This window comes from Marmota monax, unplaced genomic scaffold (genome assembly GCF_021218885.2).
Source record: "Marmota monax isolate L192 unplaced genomic scaffold, Marmota_monax_Labrador192_F-V1.1 WCK01_AAM20220418_F8-fsc00228, whole genome shotgun sequence".
Lineage (NCBI taxonomy): Eukaryota > Metazoa > Chordata > Mammalia > Rodentia > Sciuridae > Marmota > Marmota monax.
In genome coordinates this window covers 993,605-1,014,531 of record NW_026695240.1, presented here as the reverse complement: position 1 = coordinate 1,014,531, position 20,927 = coordinate 993,605, and the positions used below count along the sequence as shown (strand labels likewise).

The window sequence follows — 20,927 nt, the reverse complement described above, 5'->3', positions numbered from 1 at the left end:
GAAGATACATCAAGAGAAGCTGACTTTATTAACAGCAAAGGTTGGAGTGGGGGGAGGGGCGGTGACAAATAAAGTGAAGGGCTCACAAATAGACCACTAGAAAAGTGCCTTGCTCTGAGCATGTGTCTGTGCTTCCCCTCTGAACGGTCTGGGGCTCAGTCACTATCGCTGTCAGCCTCACTGGAATCAGAAGCTGCAGCTTCACTGCCATCTTCCTGGGCTGAGTGTTCACTGCCACTGGGGAAGGGGCTGGCGCTCCGGCTCCGCTGGCCACCCCCGTCACTGCCACTGTCCGAATCATTGTCACTGCCACCTCGGGCCCGTCCTCTGTCCTCATCATCAGAGTCCACATCATCCTCCGAATCCGCATCACTACCAAAGATCTCCTCTTTGTCCCGAGCAGCCCGAGCTTCATCCTCACTGCTCTCGTCCTCACCACTTCCACTCTTGTCACTTGCCTCCTCCCTGTCACCTTCCTCTCGTTCACTCTCACTGCCTGAGCGCTCGTCCTCGCTGCCCTCCTTCTCACTGCTGCTGCCCTTCTCGTTCTCCTCATCTGTGAGGGAACAGAAAGAGGTGAGACCCAATTTCCTGCCCTCTTGAGGTTCCCAGGGTCTGGCCTGTTCCTCTTTACCTGAGCCCCCAGCTTCTTTCTCTTCTGCCTCCATCTCCTCCTCCTCTTCCTCCTCTGGTTCGTGGTTTTCCAGCTGGGCCTTCCGTGCCTCCTAGAAGCGGCAGGATTGGGAAGAAGGGTGTTCTGTCAGGCTTCTTCTATCCTTCTCACCCACCACTGCCCTCCCTAAGGGTGCTGTGGTCCAGTGGTGTTTATTACCTGGGCTTCTAATTCCTTCTCGTTCATGTCCCGGTGTTTGACCACGAGCAGGGCATTGGTGCCTGACTGAACTCCAGCCTTGGCCCGGCGCTTACTAAGGCGGACCCTGCAGTGGGCAAATTGCACAAGTATAGAAGATGTGTTTTAAGGCCCCTGAGGGGTCGGGTCTGACTTAGTTCCCAGTCAGTGCTTGGCCCAGAGCACACCAGGGGAAGGATAAACTACTTGTGATATGTGTACATGTGGTATATTCGTGTGTGTGTGTGTGTGTATTACTTACCAATACTTATAAACTAGGAGAAGCAGGGTGGGACATGGCTCTGTGTTAAGAGTGCACCCCAGAATTAAAACCAGAAGAAGATGGATTTCTGGCTTTTGAAAAACAGGCATTTTGTAATGGGGTTGTAGCACAGTGGCAGAGCGCTTGCCTAGCATATGTGAGGCACTGGGTTTGATCCTCAACACCACATAAAAACAAATAAAATTAAGGCCTTCTGTCCATTTACAAGTACCAAAAAAAGAAAAACAGGCATTTAGGGCCCTACTAGACCTTTCTTACCCCAACAGAGTGACAAAAGATGACAGATGTCCCTTAGAAGCTGCCAAGATAATGTTTTGAACAACCAACAATAAAAATTAAAAAAAAAAAAAAAAAAAAGAAGCTGCCAAGAGTTCCAGGTCACCCTGAGCCCACCAGCGCTCTCTGTTCAGTCTTTCACATTTCCTGCCTGGCTTTTGGATCAGAATTTCTGATCCCTCCTTTAAACAAAAATTCAGGTCATGCTTTCCCAACCTAGGGCCCTGACACAGCAGTTAACTCTTAAGCCCTTAGTGAAGAGTTTGGGGGTCACCTTTTAAAAATGGTTATCAAGTGTTACACTTAAAATACATATGCCAATGTTATATATTCCTTATACCATGGCTATGTACTTTCACATGAAGTTTTATATTAATAACAGTGTATCAGGAAAGTTGGCTGTCCACCATCCACAAAAGCTCTAAAGGTTTCCTGCATTACCTGAACATTTTCTTTCTGACTTCTTGTATTAGAGCCAGGTCCAGCCCATGTAGGTGAGCAGATTCCTGCTGCTTTTGTTTACAATGCATAAATCCAAAGGCACAAATGACCTCCAGGATGGTTCTTGTATGCCTCAGTGTCTTGAAAAGCACAGAACCAGGCTAATTGGGAGTGTGCTGAGTACCTGGTCTCCAACTCATTGTAGTAAACTCCATCACCCTCTCGAAAGATGAAGAAGTAGTTTTCCTCGTAGCCCTTGCTAGCCTTGTTCTTCACATTCCAGTTGTACTCCCGAGCAATCTTGTAGTCATACCTGAGAATGACAGGACAGAGTCAGCCCCATTTTCATCCCTGACAAGGAGAAAAGGAGACATACTTCTCAATTCCTAAAACCTATCTCCAACCCACGCACACATCATCTGGTGCATAGTCCATCTCCTCCTCCTGGTCCCGTTTTCGTTTCTTCAGTGTCTCTTCCACAGGCAGGAAATAGGCCACAAACTGGTTCCCTTCCTCATCCATCATGCCCCTAGTTGGGAGAAGAGGGATGTTAAAGAGTGAGGCAGAGAGACAAGGAGAAGCAGGTGAAGGTAAACAGCAGAACCACTGACCTGATCATGGCCTGAGACATCATCTCCAATGCAGCTGCACCACTTGTGTCCTTGGGAGCTGGATCTGAGTCAAAGATTACCTGAGCACATGGGTTGATCCACATCTGGGGGAATGGAGGGCACTGGGTTAGTCTGGTACAGACAGACATGAGAGACCATCCCTCGACCTCTTGCCCTAGGCCTGACCTTAAAGTCTGGGAATACAGGCATGACCTCCACTGGTGTCACTCGAGGCTTGCTGTAATGCTGGGAGATCTAGTGGGAGCAAAAACAGAGTGAGGGGAAGTGCTCAAGTCACACTTCTGCTTCTCCCCACCCTAGTCCTTCAATTACTGATTTCTGGGCATCCTCAAAAGTCTTCTCGATGGCCGTGATCTGGCTATCCCTATCTTTATATATTTCTTCCTCAGTGAACTGCTGCTTCACAGAAACCCCAATCCTAGGAGTGAAGACAATAAACTTTAGGGACCACTGGACTTAGCGAGAAATCTCCACATTCCCCCATCCTTCCCATCTCAACTTACTTGACCTCAGGTTTCTCATTAGAGATGCCATAACGGTTGAACTCAGTGGAAATGTATTCTGTCTTCCGCATCCATGGCACTACTTTTGCATGTTGCTGGGATCTGGGGTAGAAGATGAGGTACTTTAGAACCCCATGCAGGACTTCCTCTGTTTGCAGAGCCTCTCCCAGCCAGACCCAGTACCTAGTTGGCACCTGCTCACCTCTTAGAGCTGGTGGGAGCCTGAATCTCCTCTTCTAAAAGCTTCTCATCAGCTGGATCCAGGAGAACTAGAGAGGGAAGAGGCAGGACCACCATGAAGGAGGCCCAGGCCTGGCCTCTTATGGTCTAGAGTAGACCAACCCTGTCTTCCCACGAACCATTTGGATCAATGCGGTAGGTGTCGGGGTTGATGAGGTCAATGGTGACTCCCAGATCTGGCTCAGTCAGGAGGTCATGTTTGTGCTGTTTCTCTAAGGAGGTCGCTTTATACTGGACAAACCTGGGTAAGGAAACATGTCCACTGTGGATTTCTGATTCCAGCTTTATTCCTCTCCTCCCTGCTTCCCAGAAGCTAAGCTCTGGGGAGAATCTCAGATGCTACTTGCTCCATCCATGAGTATTTACTGAGCACCTGCTACTCTGGCTGGGTAGGTACCGAGTAGACCCAGAGAAAGAAGTAAAGAGCCTAAGCAACCTTAGGCTCCTCGTTTCTGAGTAGTTTCCCCATCCCTGATCTTAATCTCACCTGTTCTGGTCAAAAGGGTATGTGATGAACTTGGGGTCGAAGGGGATGTCAGGGAGACTATTGCAATACTTGACTCGGCAGACCACTCCAGATCTAGGAAAACAAGAACTCAAAATTTGGCCCATGCTGCCCCACTTTTGCTCCCAGCTCCCACGCCCACTTCTCCGAGGAAATCACAGTGGGGCTCACCTCTCAGGCAGAGTCCGGTGGGAATTGGGCCTGGTGGAGAAAAGAGAGACTGATAGAACGGAGGAGTGAAAGGGGTTTCTCCAAGCTTCTAAAAGGTGCACCCATTTTGGGGTGGGGGCAAGCATTCGATTCCGTTTCGCGGAGTGTCCCCAAAAGCTTTCAATCCAGTGTTTTAATAAAAAACCACGTACTCAATCGTTTTGGGAAGAATGGTTTCCAAACGCTTGACTGGAGTGATCTAAGCGCTCAATCTGCCGGAGCGCCTCCAGGGGAGTAATTCCTTAATTCGGGGGCAGGAGAGGAAGGGGTAACACCCGAGTCCCAGGAGGAGCCCGCCCCCTCGGTCAAAGGTAAGCACTCCGTGACCTCGCGGGCAGCCCTGGGGGGGCAATGACGACGTGGGCAGATACCCTCACCCGACCCCCGCCTTGCTGAAGCCCTGGGAGACGTAGAGGAGAGGGGTAGAGCCAGGTAGCGTGGCGCCTACCTGTGGCCATCCTCCCGCTGGGCCTGGGTCTGGATGGTGGGCGCCATAGCGACGAGGCGACGGCGGCCCGGACGGGGTCCTTGCTGCGCCGCGGGCAGACGCGGAGGGGCGTGCCGACCTCCGTGGACGCCTGACCTGAGGCAGGACTCAGGATGACGCCGTTCTCTGAGGGGGAGGGTTAGGGTGAGAGGCTGGAGGGAAGAGCTTTGGGCAAGACTCAGGAGAACGCTCAGGCAGCGCCACAGACGGACTCACAGCTCCGGCTCCACCAACTGCCGCCAAGACGCTAAGGACCCGACAGGTCGCCTCAGGCCGCAAAGCCTTCCGGGAAATAGAGTCCGGATGAGAAACACGCACGGATTGGAGAGCTTCTGGGTAAAGGGTGGAGCCATGGAGGGAAAACGTCTTGTGATTGGCGAAAAGAAATCCAAGTCTGGACGTCGGATTTGAGACTGATGGAAGGTGGGGGCATCTCCTCTCCTTTCATTGGTTAAACTGTCTGAAGGCGGAGCTAACTAGTAAACGGGGCCTACGGATGGAGACACTGAAACACGGGAGCAGCACTTGTGACGCACTTCCGGCGCTCTAAGCAAGGAAGATGGCTGCGCCCCAGCAGCAGGCTTCAGTGGCTTCCTCAGCTGGTGGTGTATCGGCTCCGGGTTCGACTGGTGGTCCGGGTTCCCAGCAGCAGCCGCAACCGCCAGCACAACTGGTGGGACCTGCCCAAAGCGGTCTCCTGCAGCAACAACAACAGGACTTCGATCCTGTGCAGCGCTATAAGATGCTCATCCCGCAGCTGAAGGAGAGTCTACAGGTGATTGATCGGGAGCTGTGAGGAGAATGCAGGATTTGGCAGTCTGATTCCAAGAGGGCGTGTGAGGGGTGGTTTAGTTGTGGAGAGATCGTAGTAGGGAAGAGGAGAAAGACGTTCATTTTTTTTGTGATGCCAAAGCGAAGCTCTGTGGAGTGACATTGTGGGGCGGGATCAATGTAGATGTTGAGGCTGGGATTGGCCAGAACTTGAGTGGGAAGGGGTGTAAGGGGAAAGCCCGCCTCTGGTCGTTAAAGCCTGTGGAAAGGAGTGTCTATTCGTAGCTTCTGCCCGTGATTGGTGGATAATGGAGATTGTTGGTGAAACCCCAGGCGAGGGCAGGCTTCCGGGAAAATACCAGTGTCTGATATAGGTATGGAAATCAGCATTATTCTGGAGTGTCAGGAGGGAGATGCCAAATGAAGAGGAGGACTAAGGCTGGGTGTTATCTCAAGGAAGAGCGTAGATCTAACAAAATTATCCTCTCTGTTTCTCTATCTCCCGCATCTTTTTCTTTCTTTTTAAACTAGACCTTGATGAAGGTTGCAGCGCAGAACTTGATTCAGAACACTAACATTGACAATGGACAGTAAGTGCAGCCCTCTTTCCCCAGGATATCCTCTCTCCACCCCAGCCTTAGAAATTCCTCCCCCCACCACCCTCCTAATTTCAAGCTCTGCTTCAGATCCCCTGGGCCTGTCCCTGGTTTCCTGATGAACACTTAGTTGTGTAGACCCTGGTGCCTCAGAGATTGGAAATCCATTCCCCTCTTTTCTCCCGGATGCTAGAAAGAGCAGCGATGGACCCATACAGCGTTTTGACAAGTGCCTGGAGGAGTTCTACGCACTCTGTGACCAGCTGGAGCTGTGTCTGGTAAGGGGTCTTCTGGGCACTGGGTGCCCACATTCTTACCTCAGTCCCTGGGATTTTCATGAACCATCAGTCGGCTCATTCACTGGGTACCTCCTCTGGGACAGACCTGGGCTTCATCTGATGCTGGAGACACATTGTTGCCCTGATCCTTACTCTCACAGAACTTGCAGTTTAGTGCAGTGACAAGTGTAACCCCAAACAGGGACAACTCACAGTGGTCAAGTTTGTGATGGGAGAAGTCCAGGCCACGGTGGTTGGGGCTGTGAAATGGAGCACAGGCAGTGGTGTCAGGGCTAGGATGGAAGGCAGCTGAGGGGATGTGGAAGCATGGGTTGAGGGTAGAGAGAGAGTGGTTCAGGGAAGGCTGCTGAGGAGAGCACATTGGAGAGAGATCAGAACAAAGAACAGAGAGTGCAGGAGGTGAGAGGCAGGCCTCTAATCAACTTCCTGTGAGCCTTGGGTTCCTCCCTTGGAAAATAGGGTTTCAAAGAAAACTCAGCAAGATCATGCACGGAAAGTACATACCCATCATACTAGGTATATGGCAAGTGTTTCCTATAGTATTATCATTCTGGACCAGGTGTTAAAGGCAAGGCAGAATTGAGAAGCGGTTGGGGTAACACTGTGTTCCAGCCAGGAACAACTTATGCTTTAAATTTCAGGAGATTATTAGGAGATTCAGTCTGGCTCAGGTGTAGTAGGAGTGGAATTTTGAATATAACGCTGAGGGCACTGGGGAGCCATGGAGGATTTCAGGTAAGGGAGAACATGGAACAGTTTGCTTTTTAGTAATATAATATGCCTCTGGCTGCCAAAAGAAGACTTTGTAAGAAAAGCTGAGTAAAGAACTTGCAGTTTAGTGAGGCCCAAGGATGCAACCAGAGTGGGGCTGATGAACTGCCCAACCCAACACCTTCAGTGCCCTGGTTCCCATATTCCCAGTTCCCTGGTTCCTCACTTCTTGAGGAAGAACTTGGGAGCTTCTAAGTTTTGTCAGGCTACAGGACAGATGGGCTGTTAAGGGAGGACTTTCCAGGATGGGGCCCAGGGCTCTGGTAGGAATGGTAGAATCATCTGAGATGGGGACCCATGAGAAACAACAGTTTGATGGGAGAATATGAGGGAAGGGGCCTAGGAATACAAGAGAAGCTAAGGACAGAGGTGTGGGCACCGTCATTGAAGAGGTGGGAGCCCAGTGTGTGGGGGTGACAGCCGAGGGATCATGGGGAGTGGAAGGAGAAGGAGTCTGGAGACTGCTGCTCCAGTCTTGAGTAGAGTGAGAAGTACCTGGTAGGAGTGACCAAACAAGTAGGAGAAAATCCATGGCAGGTGCCATCAGAGAAGCCACTGCCGATGCTAAGCTTGGGGTTAAGACAGTAACAGTCATAATAACCGACAATCATCAGTTAGTACTTCAAATGATGTACTAGGGCCCGGGTGCTGATGCACACTTGTAATCCCAGCAGCTCTGGAGGCTGAAGTTCAAAGCCAGCCTCAGCAACTTAGCAAGGACCTAAGCAACTCAGTGAGACCCTTTCTCTAATAAAATATAAAAAACAGGCTGGGGATGCAGCCCAGTAGATGTGCCCCTGGGTTCAATCCTCCATAAAAGAAAAGAAATGATGCACTAGGATCTGGGCCTCAACACACCTGTTCTTACTGTTCTTATCTATGAGGTTAAAAGAGGTAGTCCTTAAACCCATTTTCCAGAGGAGGAAACTGAGTCTCAGAGAAGAGCAGTCGCTTGCTTCAGGTCACCCATCCAGTGATTGGCAGGGCCCAGCTCTGACTCCCAAGACCTTAGGACTCCAAAGATCTAGCAGGCTGCCCCAGGCTGGCCCCCAGGGGGTGGGGGACCCTGTGTACCTAGAGTGAGGCTGATGCTGCACCCCTGCCTGCCTGTCCACAGCGCCTGGCGCATGAGTGCCTTTCACAGAGCTGTGACAGTGCCAAGCACTCTCCGACCCTGGTGCCCACAGCCACCAAGCCAGATGCCGTGCAGCCTGACAGCCTGCCCTACCCGCAGTACCTGGCCGTCATCAAAGCCCAGATTGCCTGTGCCAAGGACATTCATACGGCCCTGCTGGACTGTGCCAACAAGGTCACAGGCAAGACGCCTGCACCACCTACTGGCCCCGGGGGCACCCTCTGAGATGGCATGGCAGGGAGCGGGGCTGGCATTGGGGGATAAGGGGGGCAGACAAAGAATGAAGATTGGCCTAAGCCAAAAAGCACGAGTTGTGTCTCATTTCTCCTTCTTTCCTGAGCATTGCGGATTGGAGCCAGCAGGGGGCAGCAGAGGCCAGCAGGGAGAACAACAGGACCCAACCCCGCCTCTACTGCTCTCCTCCTACCCTCCCAGGACTAGTATGGACTTTGAACTGAGCCTTCTTGATGACCTTTGTTCCAAGGGCCCTACCCCTGCCTGGTGTAGGTGTGGCCTGGGTGTGGTCTCCTGGCTGGGCCCTTCCCTCTCAGTCTTCCCTGGAGTTTGGTCAGTTGGGGGTGATTTGTGTCTGTTTCTTTCTCCAGCTGTTCCTGTCTCCTGTGTTGTTTCTCTCTCTCTCTCTCTCTCTCTCTCTCTCTCTCTCTCTCTCTTCTCTGCCCCATTTCAGTCTCTGCCCCTGTGGTTTTCTGTATCCCTGTCTCTAACAGTCAGTCCTCTTTGGCTGCCCCCACCTCCTAACTGGGACTCTTGTCTATGAAGAGAGCCAGAAACCTTGGGTTTCTTGGTGCTAAGGGAAGGGCATCATTTCTAGGGACCACAGCCAAGCCCAGAGACCCTCAGCATCTCCCACATTAGCCCAGCCTGCAAGGTCTTGAGCCCAGGAAAGAAGAAGTGGAGGAGCTGAGGCCCTAACCTCAACATGCCTGATTGGGGAGCAACCCAGGCCCCCGCCTGTCCCCAGGCCCTGCGTCAGCGGAACACCAATGTGGGCCATTGTGCAATCTGTGGGGCAGCCTGGCCCAGCTGGATGCCTGGGTCCCTGTATTTTTAGCCCAAAGGAGAAGTGAAAAGGCCCCAGTGGTGTGAATCATCAGTCCTGGGGAAGAACCCAGCTCCGGGAAGCAGGCCCTGGGGAGGGGGCTTGAGGGAGGGAGGGAGTGCCCCACCATGCTTCCCCTGTCCCCAACAGCCGAACAGCTTCGGGGGAAGCTCAGCCATGGCCGTCAGGCCTGGGCAAGTGCCCGGCAGAGCTACCACCCTAGACCCAGCTGTTGGGGTGTGAAAGGCCCGGTGACTCAGCCTGGTCGGGGAACTGCCCCACCCAACACCTTCAGTGCCCTGGTTCCCATGTCACCACCCAACAGCCTCCTCTCCTGGACCCCATGTTTGTAAGGAAACCCCGAGACCATGGAGACCTCTGTGATTCACTGTCCCATACTGGGAAACTGGAATGCGGCCCAGCTGTGTGTGTACATCCCAGAAAATTCCTTCCCTGAGCTTCCTTGAAGCACTGGTGCTCAGTCAGGAAGGCAAGCTGAAGAGCTGACCGCAGGTGGCCATCTTCTTCAGGGAAACCTTAGCTCAGCCCCTGTCTGATTCAATCAGCTTTTCAAACAATTGGAACTGTGGCCCAGCCAATTTGACACATACTTGACCATCTAGCTGGGTGCAGGGGCACGCACCTGTAATACCAGTGACTGGATGGTGAGGCAGGAGAATTCCAAGTTCAAGGCCAGCCTGGGCTACTTGGTCAGACCCTGTCTCAGAAATGAAATAAAAAGGGCTGTGTAGCTAAGTGGTGAGGCACCTCTGCAACGGATCCCCACTACAGCAACAAAACAAACACCATTAGTCCCTGTCCCCTGGGCACCCACACACGTCTCCTTACCTGTACTTAATCTCTAATAATAGTCTTCTTTCTGCCTAGCAGGATTTAGTTATCTTTCATAAAATTGAAAATATGCTAACCCTGTCCCCAGCAGAGCCTACCAGCTCCCAGCCCAGGGGCACACCGGCACATACTGGCAGAGATGTGTCAGTTCATGAGCATATGTGCAAGACAGGTACAGCTGGCTCCACTGGGTGGTGTCAACGTGACATCACAGGTGAGGGAATAACATCCCAGCACCCAGGAGACAAGGCCAGAGTGCAAAACCCACACCTAGGAGACACCACAGGCAGTGGGTGATGCAGCGCAGACAGTGCAACACAGGCTGAGCATCTTGTGTGGGCCAAGCTCTGCAGTTCGACCCAAGAACCCTATGCTGATCCCTGAGAGAGAGCATAAAAAATGACATGGTAGATCAACACGTTACTCAGGAGGCTGAGGCAGAAGGATCACAAGTTCAAAGCCAGCCTGGGCAATTTAGTGAGACCCTGTCTCAAAAAAATAAAGAAATAAAAAGGGCTGGGGATGTGGCTCAGAGGTAATGAGCCCCTGGGTTCAATACCCAGCACTGCAAAAGAAAAGAAAAAACGACTGGCATATTGAGAATTGTCAATTTATTGAAAACCCTCATTGGGTAGTCATCCTGTGAACATCATTTGGGTTTATAATTAGATGTAACATGTTTATTATGTTCAAGTGATGATAAGGTTATTTAAATTGGAGGGCTGGTGGTGTGGCTCAGTGGTAGAGATGCGCTTAATATATGTAGGACCCTGGGTTTGATTTTCAAAACCAAAAAAGACAAAAACAAAAAAACCAAGCACCAGGTACAATGGTACATGCCTGAAATTCCAGCTACCCTGGAGGTTAAGGCAGGAAGATCGCTTGGGCCCAGGAGTTCAAAACCAGCCTGGGTTATGTAATAAACCCCATTCCTGTCTCAAAACAACAACAAAAAAATCCTTAATAGAGGTCAAGGCAGGCCTCACTGACGTGCTAGAGTCAACTTGAAGGAGAGGGAATCCACTGCAAGAGGATTCCAGGGAGAGAAGTGCAATGCAAAGGCCCTGAGGCAGGAATGTGCTGGTGAGTTGACCCACCAACGAGGAGGCTTGGGGTCTTGATGAAGGAGCAGGGATAGGATAGGAAGCCCAAGCAGATTATCCAGTGAGGACTTGACTTTGCTAGGTTGTTAGGCACAGAGGGAGGGTGTAGGACCTGGTGCTCAGGGGGGTGTGTATGACATGCATGCACAGCCACCACACAACACACATGAGGCAGCACAGACTATGGGCACCGCACAGGCTCACACCACCCTCACCCCCTCACCGTCCAGCAGAGACTAGCAGAACCCACCGCCCCACTACCTGATGCCCCAGGGACCCCATCCCATTGGCAGTCCCACAAACAAACTCTAAATGAATAACTCAACCATGTGAATACACAAACAACCCTCTAACCACCACTTTGCCCGCTATCTCTCACCCCATCGCAGACTTTGCCCATCAGGGCTGAGTCAGCTCTGCCCTCAGCCCAGTGGCAGCAGCACCTCACCAGCTGGGGACAGATAAGACTGGCTCAGACACAGCTTCTCAGGTGCGGGTGTGTGCATGTCTGCGCTGCCCACAGAGGCAGACACACCAACAGCCACATGGAGCAGGGCACCAACCACTCTCCCCATCATGCGCGCTGTCGACGTCAGGCACCAAAGTTCACCAATTTCACTGCCTTGTGACTGGGCCACAGAGGAACTTCATCCAGACACTAGCCTAATGTGTCGTCATGCACATGCAGCCTCAGGCACACCCACGGCTAAGGACAGATGCGTGAACACCACTCATACACCTAAGAAGCATACACACTGAGCCACAGCTGCAGTCACCTAGAGGGACTTCAAGGTCATAAAATCACCTAGCTTCAAGGATATCTGCAGACCCCCAGCCACACCAGCAGGTACAGTCAGTCCCTGGCCAGCCCAGGCACCTTAGTCACTCCAGATCCCACAGTGGCTCAGAGCTATGTACAGATGGCAGCGGTGTGGACAGTGCAGTCCCATAAATCCAACTCAAAGACAGCTGCAGAGTAATGGCAATTCACGGCCTCCCCACATCCAGTTGGCTCCAGCGCTGGTGGTTAGTCAATCTATTACACAGATAGATGGTTTCACATGTTTATTCACAGAGTCCTGTCCTTGGGGATCATATGCACACGGCCCTTCACACAGGAAACCGGCACACTCAAGTCCCACACCTACTTCCCCAACTGCAACCCCAGGCGCCCTGACCTCCTCCCCGCAGAGGTGCAGAGCACACACCTGCAGGAGCACACTATTCACACTAGTGGTGCACACCAGCAGTCCCACACCGGGCCACACCCGCGGCCGCCCAGGCAATCACGCCAGGCACACACGCAGCCGGGCACACGTGCCGTGAGTACACCGGCCCCTGCTCGCCCCGCACTCACACGGGCTCTCACACCCCCGCGTTTCCCGTCCCCGCTTGTTTTTCTGGAAACTCTGCTCTACGTTCTCCTCCCCCTGGGCCGGAAGTGCTCGTGGTATTTTTAGCCTTTCTGGTTTCCGCCCCTTTCTCCCCCCAACCCCTGCCCGCCCGCCCAGGACCCGATGGGGCGCCCAGCCCGGGACCCCGGCCACGTCCCTCCCCACCGTCATTCCAGAGGGGATTCCCGGGGCCGCTGGAGCCGCGGATTTTCCCGCTGGCTACGTGGGGAGCGGGGAGGAGTCCTGCCGTGAACTTCCTCCCGGCCTGGGCGCTGGGGGCAGGGCACCCGACTCCTGGGCCGAGAGGGGGGGGTCCGGGCCCGGACCCGGGTGCGAGCGAGACGCGCCTGGGGGCCGCAGCCCTGCGGGCGACCGAGGAGGGCCTCGGGCCTCGACCCTCGCTGTCCTGGCAGGAGACGCCCAGGCCCAGCTTCTAGAGCCTCCCACGTCGGCCTGGAGTTTGGGGGAACCAGGGGTCGTCCCGCCCTGCGAGAGTGGCCCGATCCCCAGCGTCCAACTCTGGTCCCGATGACTCAGCAGATGGCACAGGGGAGGGGGCCGGGCCGACTCAGGAGTGGGAAGGGCTCCCTGTCTCCAGGGAATCGAAACTGGACTCCCTCCCCCTGGACCGTGGCCAGAGCGGACCCGGGCTGCCCCCCCACTCAGGTTTTCCCCTCTAGTCCCTGGAGCGACAGCGACGGCGCTGGGCTGGGCGGGAGGCAGGTCCCGGGCCCCTCCTCGCGCCCCCCTCCCGCCGCTCTTCCCCTGGTCCTCGGAGGCTCTGTTTACAGCAGACAGGAGCCCTGGTTACAGGAGAGGAACCCGGGCGTCCCGGCTGAGCCTCCTCGTCACGGCTTCCAGGAAGCCCCCTCCCCCGCCCCCTGCGAGTGAGTCACGGGCGAGCGGGAGGCCGCAACCGTGCCAAAGCCGCCCGCGGCCCGCCCCGCTCACGGGACCGATCTAGGAAGGCCCCTTGGCCTCAGAAAGCGCCACATTAGGGATTCCCCCCGTGCTACGACGAGGCAAGTTGGCGTGGAGCCTGGCCAGATCTCCCCACCTCAATACAAGCCCGCGGCGCAGCGTGAAAGAATAAACTTTCCACCATTATCACTCCGCTTCACGGCAATGATTTCTATCTACCCCCGTCTTCTCACTCAAGGCAGCCAGCTCATTAAGATTCCCCCCAAAAGGTCAATTTACTTCCCAGATCTTAAAGAGTTTTCACTTAGGGCAAGCCTTTGAAAATAAAGGGCTTGCCAATGTGGGGGGTGATCCTTGAAAATGGAGAATTTTGTAAGTCCCATTCAACCGTTGAGGAAAGCCCACGGCGACCATCTCTAAAAACTGTTGAATCCAGGCAGTCCTCCTCCACGATAAAGAACCCCCGCCGATCCAGTCCCCCCCACCCATCTTTAATTTTAAATGTCTTGGAATTTGGTGGCTGAGGTTCACTACCTTTTAAAGGAAGTAACTTGACCTCGGTTTCTTTGTGCTTAAAATGGGTATAATACCTCCCTGAGAGGTGGCGGGGATTGAGTTAATGTATGTAAAGCATTTACACAATGGCCCACCCCGAAGAAATTAGAAGTGCCACTATCAGCGTCAGCAGGAGGTGCCACAGCTGCCCATTTCAACCTGGCCTGGTAGCCCGGACCTCACCCAACCCCCACCCCCCTAAATGGGACTTGGAAAGTAGTCAGGTCTGCCGATCTAGGCTATTGGTGATGCTGCACCTAGTAAGGTCTGCGAAGAGAATTCCCTTCCAAAAGGTCTGTGGTCTCGGCTCTTCCTTTTGCCCCTGCAGATTTCTATCTCTCTGCAGGTGTTTCTCACTGTTTTTTCTCCTTTTTTCTTATGTGCCTCTCCCGTGTCGTTTTTCCTTCTGCATCTGTCTCTCAGGGGCCATCTCTGGTTTCCCCACTTCCTCCTCCCTCCTCTTCTTCCCTTCCTCTTCTGTGCCTTCGTTTTTTGTTTGTTTTTGGTTTGGGACTGGGTATTGAACCCAGGGTGCTTTGCCACTGAGCTACATCCCCAGCTTGCTTTCTTTTTTTTTTTTTTTTTTTTTTTTAGACAGAGTTTCACTAAATTGCCGAGGGTCTCGCTAAATGGCTGACACTGCCCTGGAACTTGGGATCGTCCCGCCTCAGCCTCCCAGCTGGGTTACAGGTGTGCGCCTCCGCGCCCGGCGGGGCTAGTCTCTAGCTGCGTGCGGCTCTCTGTTTTTCTCTCTGCATCTCGTCTTATCTCTGTCTCTTCCTCTGTTTCTCCCCTCCCCCAGACTGTCCATCTCGCACGTGCACACCCACTCGGCCTCAGCCCCTGTCATTTGCCCCTGGAGCCATTCTCCCAGTTCCCTGGGCGCTTCAGGCTCTAGCTTCCCATCCCAGGCTCTCCCGCTGGGTCGAGGTTGCCTCCCGGCCAAGTTCTGGCGCATCCTAGCCGGGGGCGGGCGGAAGGGAACTGGTACGAGGCCCGGCGGGCCGAGCCGCGGGCGCGCGTCCGGGAAGCGCCCCTCCTGGCCCCGCCTCTCGTGGCCACGCCCCCACGCGGTCCTATAAGATGCTGGCTCTCGCCACCCGCAGCAGCCTGACTTCAGCGCTCGGACTTTTGGCCCGCCCTTCATGGCCACCCGCGCCGCCATGGATCTCACTGCCATCTACGAGGTGAGTGCCCTCCGACCGCATTCCCGGGGGACCACACGCCTGACTGTCTACTCTTCTGGCGCCGCAAACTCTAGCCGGGGTCGTCGGCCTCCTTTCTCAGACCAGCCTGATTATCAGGACGGGAAAATAGAGCCCACAACCCCCGGGTCGCAGCCCAAACACGGGTGGGGCGGCCCTGGAGATGGAAAGCTGGCGCACTTTTCTAAAACTAAGGTTGCCTGGAAGCGGAAATGGCCCCCACACCTGGCTCACCCCTAGTTGCTGAGGGCGCGGTTTTGCGCGGAGGCGTTTCTGGGGTTGAAGTTCCACCGCGGGGGGCGGGGGGGACCAACTTCTGCCTCCGCTCCTAATCAGAGTTCCTAAAACCCAAGACGCGGTCTCCTAGGTCACCTTTGCCTGGCTCCCCCAGTTACGAAACTCATCCGTATCCCCGGAGGCCCAGAGGCTTCAAATTGAGGAACCGTTGTGTGCTCCAACTTTGGGACCCCTCTTAACTCCTCAGCGGCGCGGGGAGGTGTTTCCGGGTCCCTCAGAATAGGCGTCAGTCGTAGATAAACTCAGAACCTCCACCGGGATCCCTGGGATCTGGAACCCAGGAGTTTCTGTAATGGGGTGGGGCTCAGGCCCGGAGGCCACAAACCGGACTGGCAGGCTCTTGTGCCGTGGGGCGGGGCGTCACCCTGCGTTTTCAGTTTTCAGGTGTCCTAACCGAACACTATTCCCACAGAGCCTCTTGTCGCTGAGCCCTGACCTGTCATCCGACCACGGAGGAACTGAGTCCTCTGGACTCTGGAGCCTGAACTCATCTGACTCCAGCCCTTCTGGGGTCACCTCCCGCTTGCCTGGCCGCTCTACCAGCCTGGTGGAGGGCCGCAGCTGTGGCTGGGTGCCCCCACCTCCTGGCTTTGCACCCCTTGTTCCCCGCCCGGGGCCTGAGCAGTCGCCCTCACCCACTTCGCCTACTGCCACCCCTACCACCTCCTCCCGCTACAAGACTGAACTGTGTCGGACCTTCTCAGAGAGTGGGCGCTGTCGCTATGGGGCTAAGTGCCAGTTTGCCCATGGCCTGGGTGAGTTGCGCCAGGCCAATCGCCACCCCAAGTACAAGACGGAACTCTGCCACAAATTCTACCTCCAGGGCCGCTGCCCCTACGGCTCACGGTGCCACTTCATTCACAATCTCAACGAGGACCTGGCGGCCCCTGGCCACCCCCATGTGCTGCGCCAGAGCATCAGCTTCTCTGGCTTGCCCTCTGGCCGCCGAACCTCCCCACCACCACCAGGCCTGGCAGGCCCTTCCCTGTCCTCATGTTCCTTCTCACCCTCCAGCTCCCCACCACCACCTGGGGACCTTCCACTTTCACCTTCTGCCTTCTCTGCCGCCCCTGGGACCCCTGTGACTCGAAGGGACCCCACCCCAGCCTGTTGCCCCTCTTGCAAAAGGGCCACTCCTGGCAGCATCTGGGGGCCCTTGGGTGGCCTGGCCCGGAGCCCTTCTGCACACAGCCTGGGATCTGACCCTGATGAATATGCCAGCAGCGGCAGCAGCCTGGGGGGATCCGACTCACCTGTCTTTGAAGCTGGGGTTTTTGTGCCACCTCAGCCACCTGCAGCCCCACGACGACTCCCCATCTTCAATCGAATCTCTGTTTCTGAATGACAAGTGCCTGCCTAGTAGGCATCAGCTGGATCTCAAGGGGAGGCACTTGTGCTGTGGGAACCTGGGGGATTCCTGATTTAATCAAGTGGCCCTTCCTCCACATTCCATAATGCATTAACCCCTCCCCCATGCCACCCTGGGGCAGGTCCCCGGTGTGCAAGCTCAGTGTTCATGGTGTTGGGGGACAGTGTTTTCTGGGGTTCTTTAAAACATGTAGCATATTTGAGGGAACCAGTGAGTCCTCTCCCCTGCCCAACTGTCTCCTGGAATTGTTTGCTGTGAATAGTAGGCCCCTATGTCCCCTCCCATTTTTCCCTAGACCCGAGGTTCCAGTGTTTGGTGATTGGAACCTCCCCGAGGGAGAATCCTGGTGCTCAAATTTCCCTCCACAAGCAAGTAGCCAAAGTTATTGCCAAATCCCTCCTCCCAAGCCAGTGGGCCCCTTATTTATGACGACTTTATTTATTCTAATAAGATTTTATAGTTATTTATATATATTGGGTCGTCTGCTTCCCTTGTATTTTCCTGCCTTTTTGTAATATTGGAAACGATGGTATAATTATTGTAAGTATGCTATAATAATATATTAAGTAATATATTGTCTTAAAAATTTATTTTTGTGTTTTTGTTTTGTTTTTTTGAGATTTTTAAATAAAAGGAGTCTATCAGCAAACGAATGCTGGTTTTTTCGGGGTCTAGAGGCAGTGAGGGGAGAGGGAAGGACTCTTACCCTCAGCAGGGTAGAGTCGACTGACCTTTGCGAACCCCAGCGCCAGTGGCACTTACCTGGCAGGAAGTGACGTCAGCGGACCCGGCCCTTCACCTGAGAGGGCGGGTCCAGGTGAGGTCACCCGTAAGAACCGGGAGAGCCAGTTCCCGGGGCGTGGGGGGGGGGCTGCGCTCCTGTCTCATCGGGCTCCTTGACCTAGCTCGGGCGGGGACGGGATGTTTCCGTCCCCACGGGGCCAAGGGAGGCGGGCCGGGCGGAATTGAGAGGACGGAATGTGCCGGAACGCGAGCCCAGGGCGGGCGGGGGCGGCGGGGCCGCAGAGGCGGGGGTCACCCCCGGGGCCCAGGCTCCTGGGGCCGCGGCACCCGCCTCAGCACTTGAACCCGGGGGACTCGGACCTTCGGGCTGTTGCGGGAGGGGGCCCGAAGTCTCCAGAGTCGAGAATCTCAGCACTTTGGAATCTCAGGCTGTGTCGCTTCCAATCTAGGCACGACTTCCTATCTAGACGCTGGGGTCTCACGGGGACCCCCGGCATCCCCGGGACACTGGGTCCTCGGGGTTACAGGGTTGGTGCTTGTCGGGACCGAGAAGTTCAGAACTTCGGGATCCGGGCATTTCTGGACATTGGGAATGCAAGGCGTGGGACTCCTCCAGCCGGGGTGCCTCTCCCAGCCGGTGTGCGTGGGTCGTGGACGCGCGTCCGGGCGGGGCCCTGGGAGCCGCGTCCCCGGACCATACAAGGCAAGAGGCGTCGGGAGCCGCCCCCCCGGAGTGGGGGCGCCGAGCCCGGAAGCCGTCTCACGTCAGACCTGCGCCCCACCCCTCGCCCGCAGTCTCCTCCCTCCCTTGACCCCTCTTTTCTCTCCACTTTCCCTCCTCCCTCCCACTTCCCTCTCATCCCCTCCCTTTTCCCCTTTGCCTCCAGTTCTCCTCTTCTTAGCTCCTCCCCTCCCGAGTACTCCTCTCCCCCAGCCCTTCCAGCCTCCCACCCTCTCCTGCCCCTCACCCCCTCTTCTAGTTACCCTTCTCCTCCTTTCTTCCCTCCCCGATCTATCTTCCGCCTCCTCACTCTTTCCTCTTCTGCAGCCACTTTCCCTCCTCCCCTCCTCTGCCTCCCTTGTCCCTCTTCTCATCCCACTGGCTGATTGTGACCTTTGGTCTTCTCTTCCAGGAAACTGCCTCCTTGTGGGAAAGGGCTCAGGCCCTGGTATGTGGGAGAGAGGGAAACAGAAACCCGAAGACCCAAAGGCAGAGAGCAAGAGTAAGCAGTGCCAAAACATCTGCAGAAAGAGACGTGGACCCAGAAAGAACACCAAGAAGCAGAAATATCTGATTGATTCCCAAAACAGTAAAACCTGCAACCTGCGCTGGGGTGTCACCAGTGGGAGAGCTCCTGAACAAAGCCCTGGGTTCAGTCCCAGCACCAGCCAAACAAAACGAAAACCTCAGCTAACAAAACGACACCTACCACCAGTGATCAGGACTCAGGCCAGACACCTGGGACCTGGGAATCCCTTGTCACCTTTCTCAAACCCATACTGCAGCCCGAAACAATTCATCGACCAGCTCCACCCTCCCCCAGGACTATCTCCCCCTGGTCCTATCTAGCATCCCCCACTTGAGCCTTCACAGCAGCTTCCTCAATCTCTCTGTTCCAGCCTGTCCTTTCTCTTTTCTCCACTCCCCCGGGGGACAAACAAGGGAAGCCTGTTAGGACACCTGATCACAAAAAGTCAAAAGTCCTAAGTCCTCTATGCATCCTACACAACCTGGCTCCCATCTGCTGCCCTCCCCCTGCTCATGTGACCTCAGTCACTGCTTTCCTAGCTGCTCCACCAGCACATCTGGCCCGTTACAGCCACAGGGCCTTTATGCTGGCTGTAAAGGCTGTCCTGTCCCTCTGCCTGCATGACACCCTGGTGTCCTCAAAGCTTACTCCCCTCCTTTGGGTCTTTGCTCAGATGAGATTATCCCGGACTGGTTCTATTACAACCCAGACCCCCTCCATTCCCCAACTTTCTACCTTGCTCTACTTTCTGCATGGTATTTGTCATCACCAAACATAAAAAGTGTACTTCATTCTGCCACAGTGGTGGCACAGGCCTGTATTTCTGCTGCTACTCAGAAGACTGAGACAGGAAAGTCCTAAGTTCCGGGCCAGCCTGGGCAACTTAGCTAGACCCTGTGTCAAATTAAAGAAATACATAAAAGGGCTGGAGACCTATCTCAATGACAGGGAGCCTCTAGGTTCCATCCCCAGTCCTGAAAAAAAAATATTTTTTTACGTTTATTGGATTCTGCCTTCTCAGTAGAATGACAAGTTCTCAGGGGCAGAGACTTATTTACCGCTGTATCACCCACAACTAAACGGAACTTGGCACATAATGAGTTTTTCAAATTTGAAAAAAAAAAAAAATCGAACCGGTGCCTCCTGGGGAGCTGAGGCAAAGGATAATTAGTTTGAGGCCAGCTTCCGCAATTAGTGAGACCCTGTCTCAAAATAAAAATGTTTAAAAAGGGGGATGCAGCGCAGGGGTAAAGCATCCCTGGGTACAATTCCCAATACTGCCACGGAAAGAAAATAAATGGATTAAGAGACCGAGAAAAGAGGGTTAAAAAGAGGAGAAATATAGAGAAAGCGGCAAAGCTTTCATACAGTTTTGCGGACCCACAGCCTGTCATACCGCTACAGAAGTCTTAAACTAGGTGAGTCCCATCCAACACTGAAAAAAAGAAAAAGTCATAAATTCAGATTTACAGACTCAAATCGAGGCTCAAGACATCTGGTGAGAGGCGGTACCTCCCCCTGGCGGCAAGAATGGAAACGGCACCTTCCCACTATACAGAACACTTTCTCAACCCACCGTCGCGAAAAGAGTTTCTCCAGCCGCAAAATTCAGATGGCAGTGTTCATTGCTCTAAGTGATGTAGACGTCTGGTTGACCCACAAGATATATAAGAATAAAAACTGATTAGAAAACTAATAATGTTCCTTAGGGAAAAAAAGGACTGCTCCAGGTGAGGATCGAACTCACAACCTCGGCATCGCTCCGCCCGCACTGTCTTATAAGTACCGCGCGCTAACCGATTGCGCCACTGGAGCTCCGGCCGCACCCTTGCGCCGCTGAGTCCTTCAGTCGTTCTTAGCCACGTGACCTCTCCAGGAGGATTCTTCCCTATATTGTGTATGCAAATAGAACTCTTTTGACTGACCAATCGGAAAAAGAGTACGTCCTGTTCCGGATTCTCACGCCTCGTAGGCCCTTGCTGTAAAAGGGAAAAGTCTGCGAGGCGCTTGGAATGTGGGGCTGTGGCCTGCCCGAGGATCCGCCTCCTCATGAATATTCAGAATCAAGGCGGGGGAGGGGCCTTAACCCTTCGTTGGCGGGCCGGCCGGAAGGCGGCCCCTCCCCCCCACGGGCGGGAACAGGATGTGAGCCTGGGCGGCAGAGGGGGAGGGGAAGCC

General features: G+C 54.3%; 3 protein-coding genes and 1 non-coding gene across 4 annotated transcripts; 2 read left to right on the top strand and 2 right to left on the bottom strand.

Moving 5' to 3' along the window:
- Positions 1-5: 5 nt before the first annotated feature.
- On the bottom strand, positions 6-4,885 carry Paf1 (PAF1 homolog, Paf1/RNA polymerase II complex component). Its single transcript, XM_046440051.2, has 14 exons — positions 4,389-4,885; positions 3,902-3,931; positions 3,713-3,805; positions 3,345-3,466; positions 3,188-3,254; positions 2,986-3,087; positions 2,795-2,900; positions 2,648-2,716; positions 2,462-2,565; positions 2,263-2,379; positions 2,035-2,163; positions 833-938; positions 635-725; positions 6-556 (listed from the first exon to the last, which is right to left on the bottom strand). Exons 1-14 carry the CDS (start codon positions 4,433-4,435, stop codon positions 156-158), a joined length of 1,584 nt encoding a protein of 527 aa, XP_046296007.1. The 5' UTR covers positions 4,436-4,885; the 3' UTR covers positions 6-155.
- Positions 4,886-4,936: 51 nt separating this feature from the next.
- On the top strand, positions 4,937-8,309 carry Med29 (mediator complex subunit 29). The gene is made up of 4 exons (XM_046440053.1): positions 4,937-5,202; positions 5,730-5,788; positions 5,988-6,072; positions 7,982-8,309. Exons 1-4 carry the CDS (start codon positions 4,987-4,989, stop codon positions 8,222-8,224), a joined length of 603 nt encoding a protein of 200 aa, XP_046296009.1. The 5' UTR covers positions 4,937-4,986; the 3' UTR covers positions 8,225-8,309.
- Positions 8,310-14,990: 6,681 nt separating this feature from the next.
- Zfp36 (ZFP36 ring finger protein) lies at positions 14,991-17,404 on the top strand. Its single transcript, XM_046440052.2, has 2 exons — positions 14,991-15,071; positions 15,799-17,404. The coding sequence occupies exons 1-2, from the start codon at positions 15,030-15,032 to the stop codon at positions 16,729-16,731; spliced, it is 975 nt and encodes a 324-aa protein (XP_046296008.1). The 5' UTR covers positions 14,991-15,029; the 3' UTR covers positions 16,732-17,404.
- Positions 17,405-20,471: 3,067 nt separating this feature from the next.
- Positions 20,472-20,564, bottom strand: Trnai-uau (transfer RNA isoleucine (anticodon UAU)). Its single transcript is given in 2 exon segments — positions 20,472-20,507; positions 20,527-20,564. It is a non-coding gene; the product is annotated as a tRNA-Ile (tRNA).
- Positions 20,565-20,927: the final 363 nt, after the last annotated feature.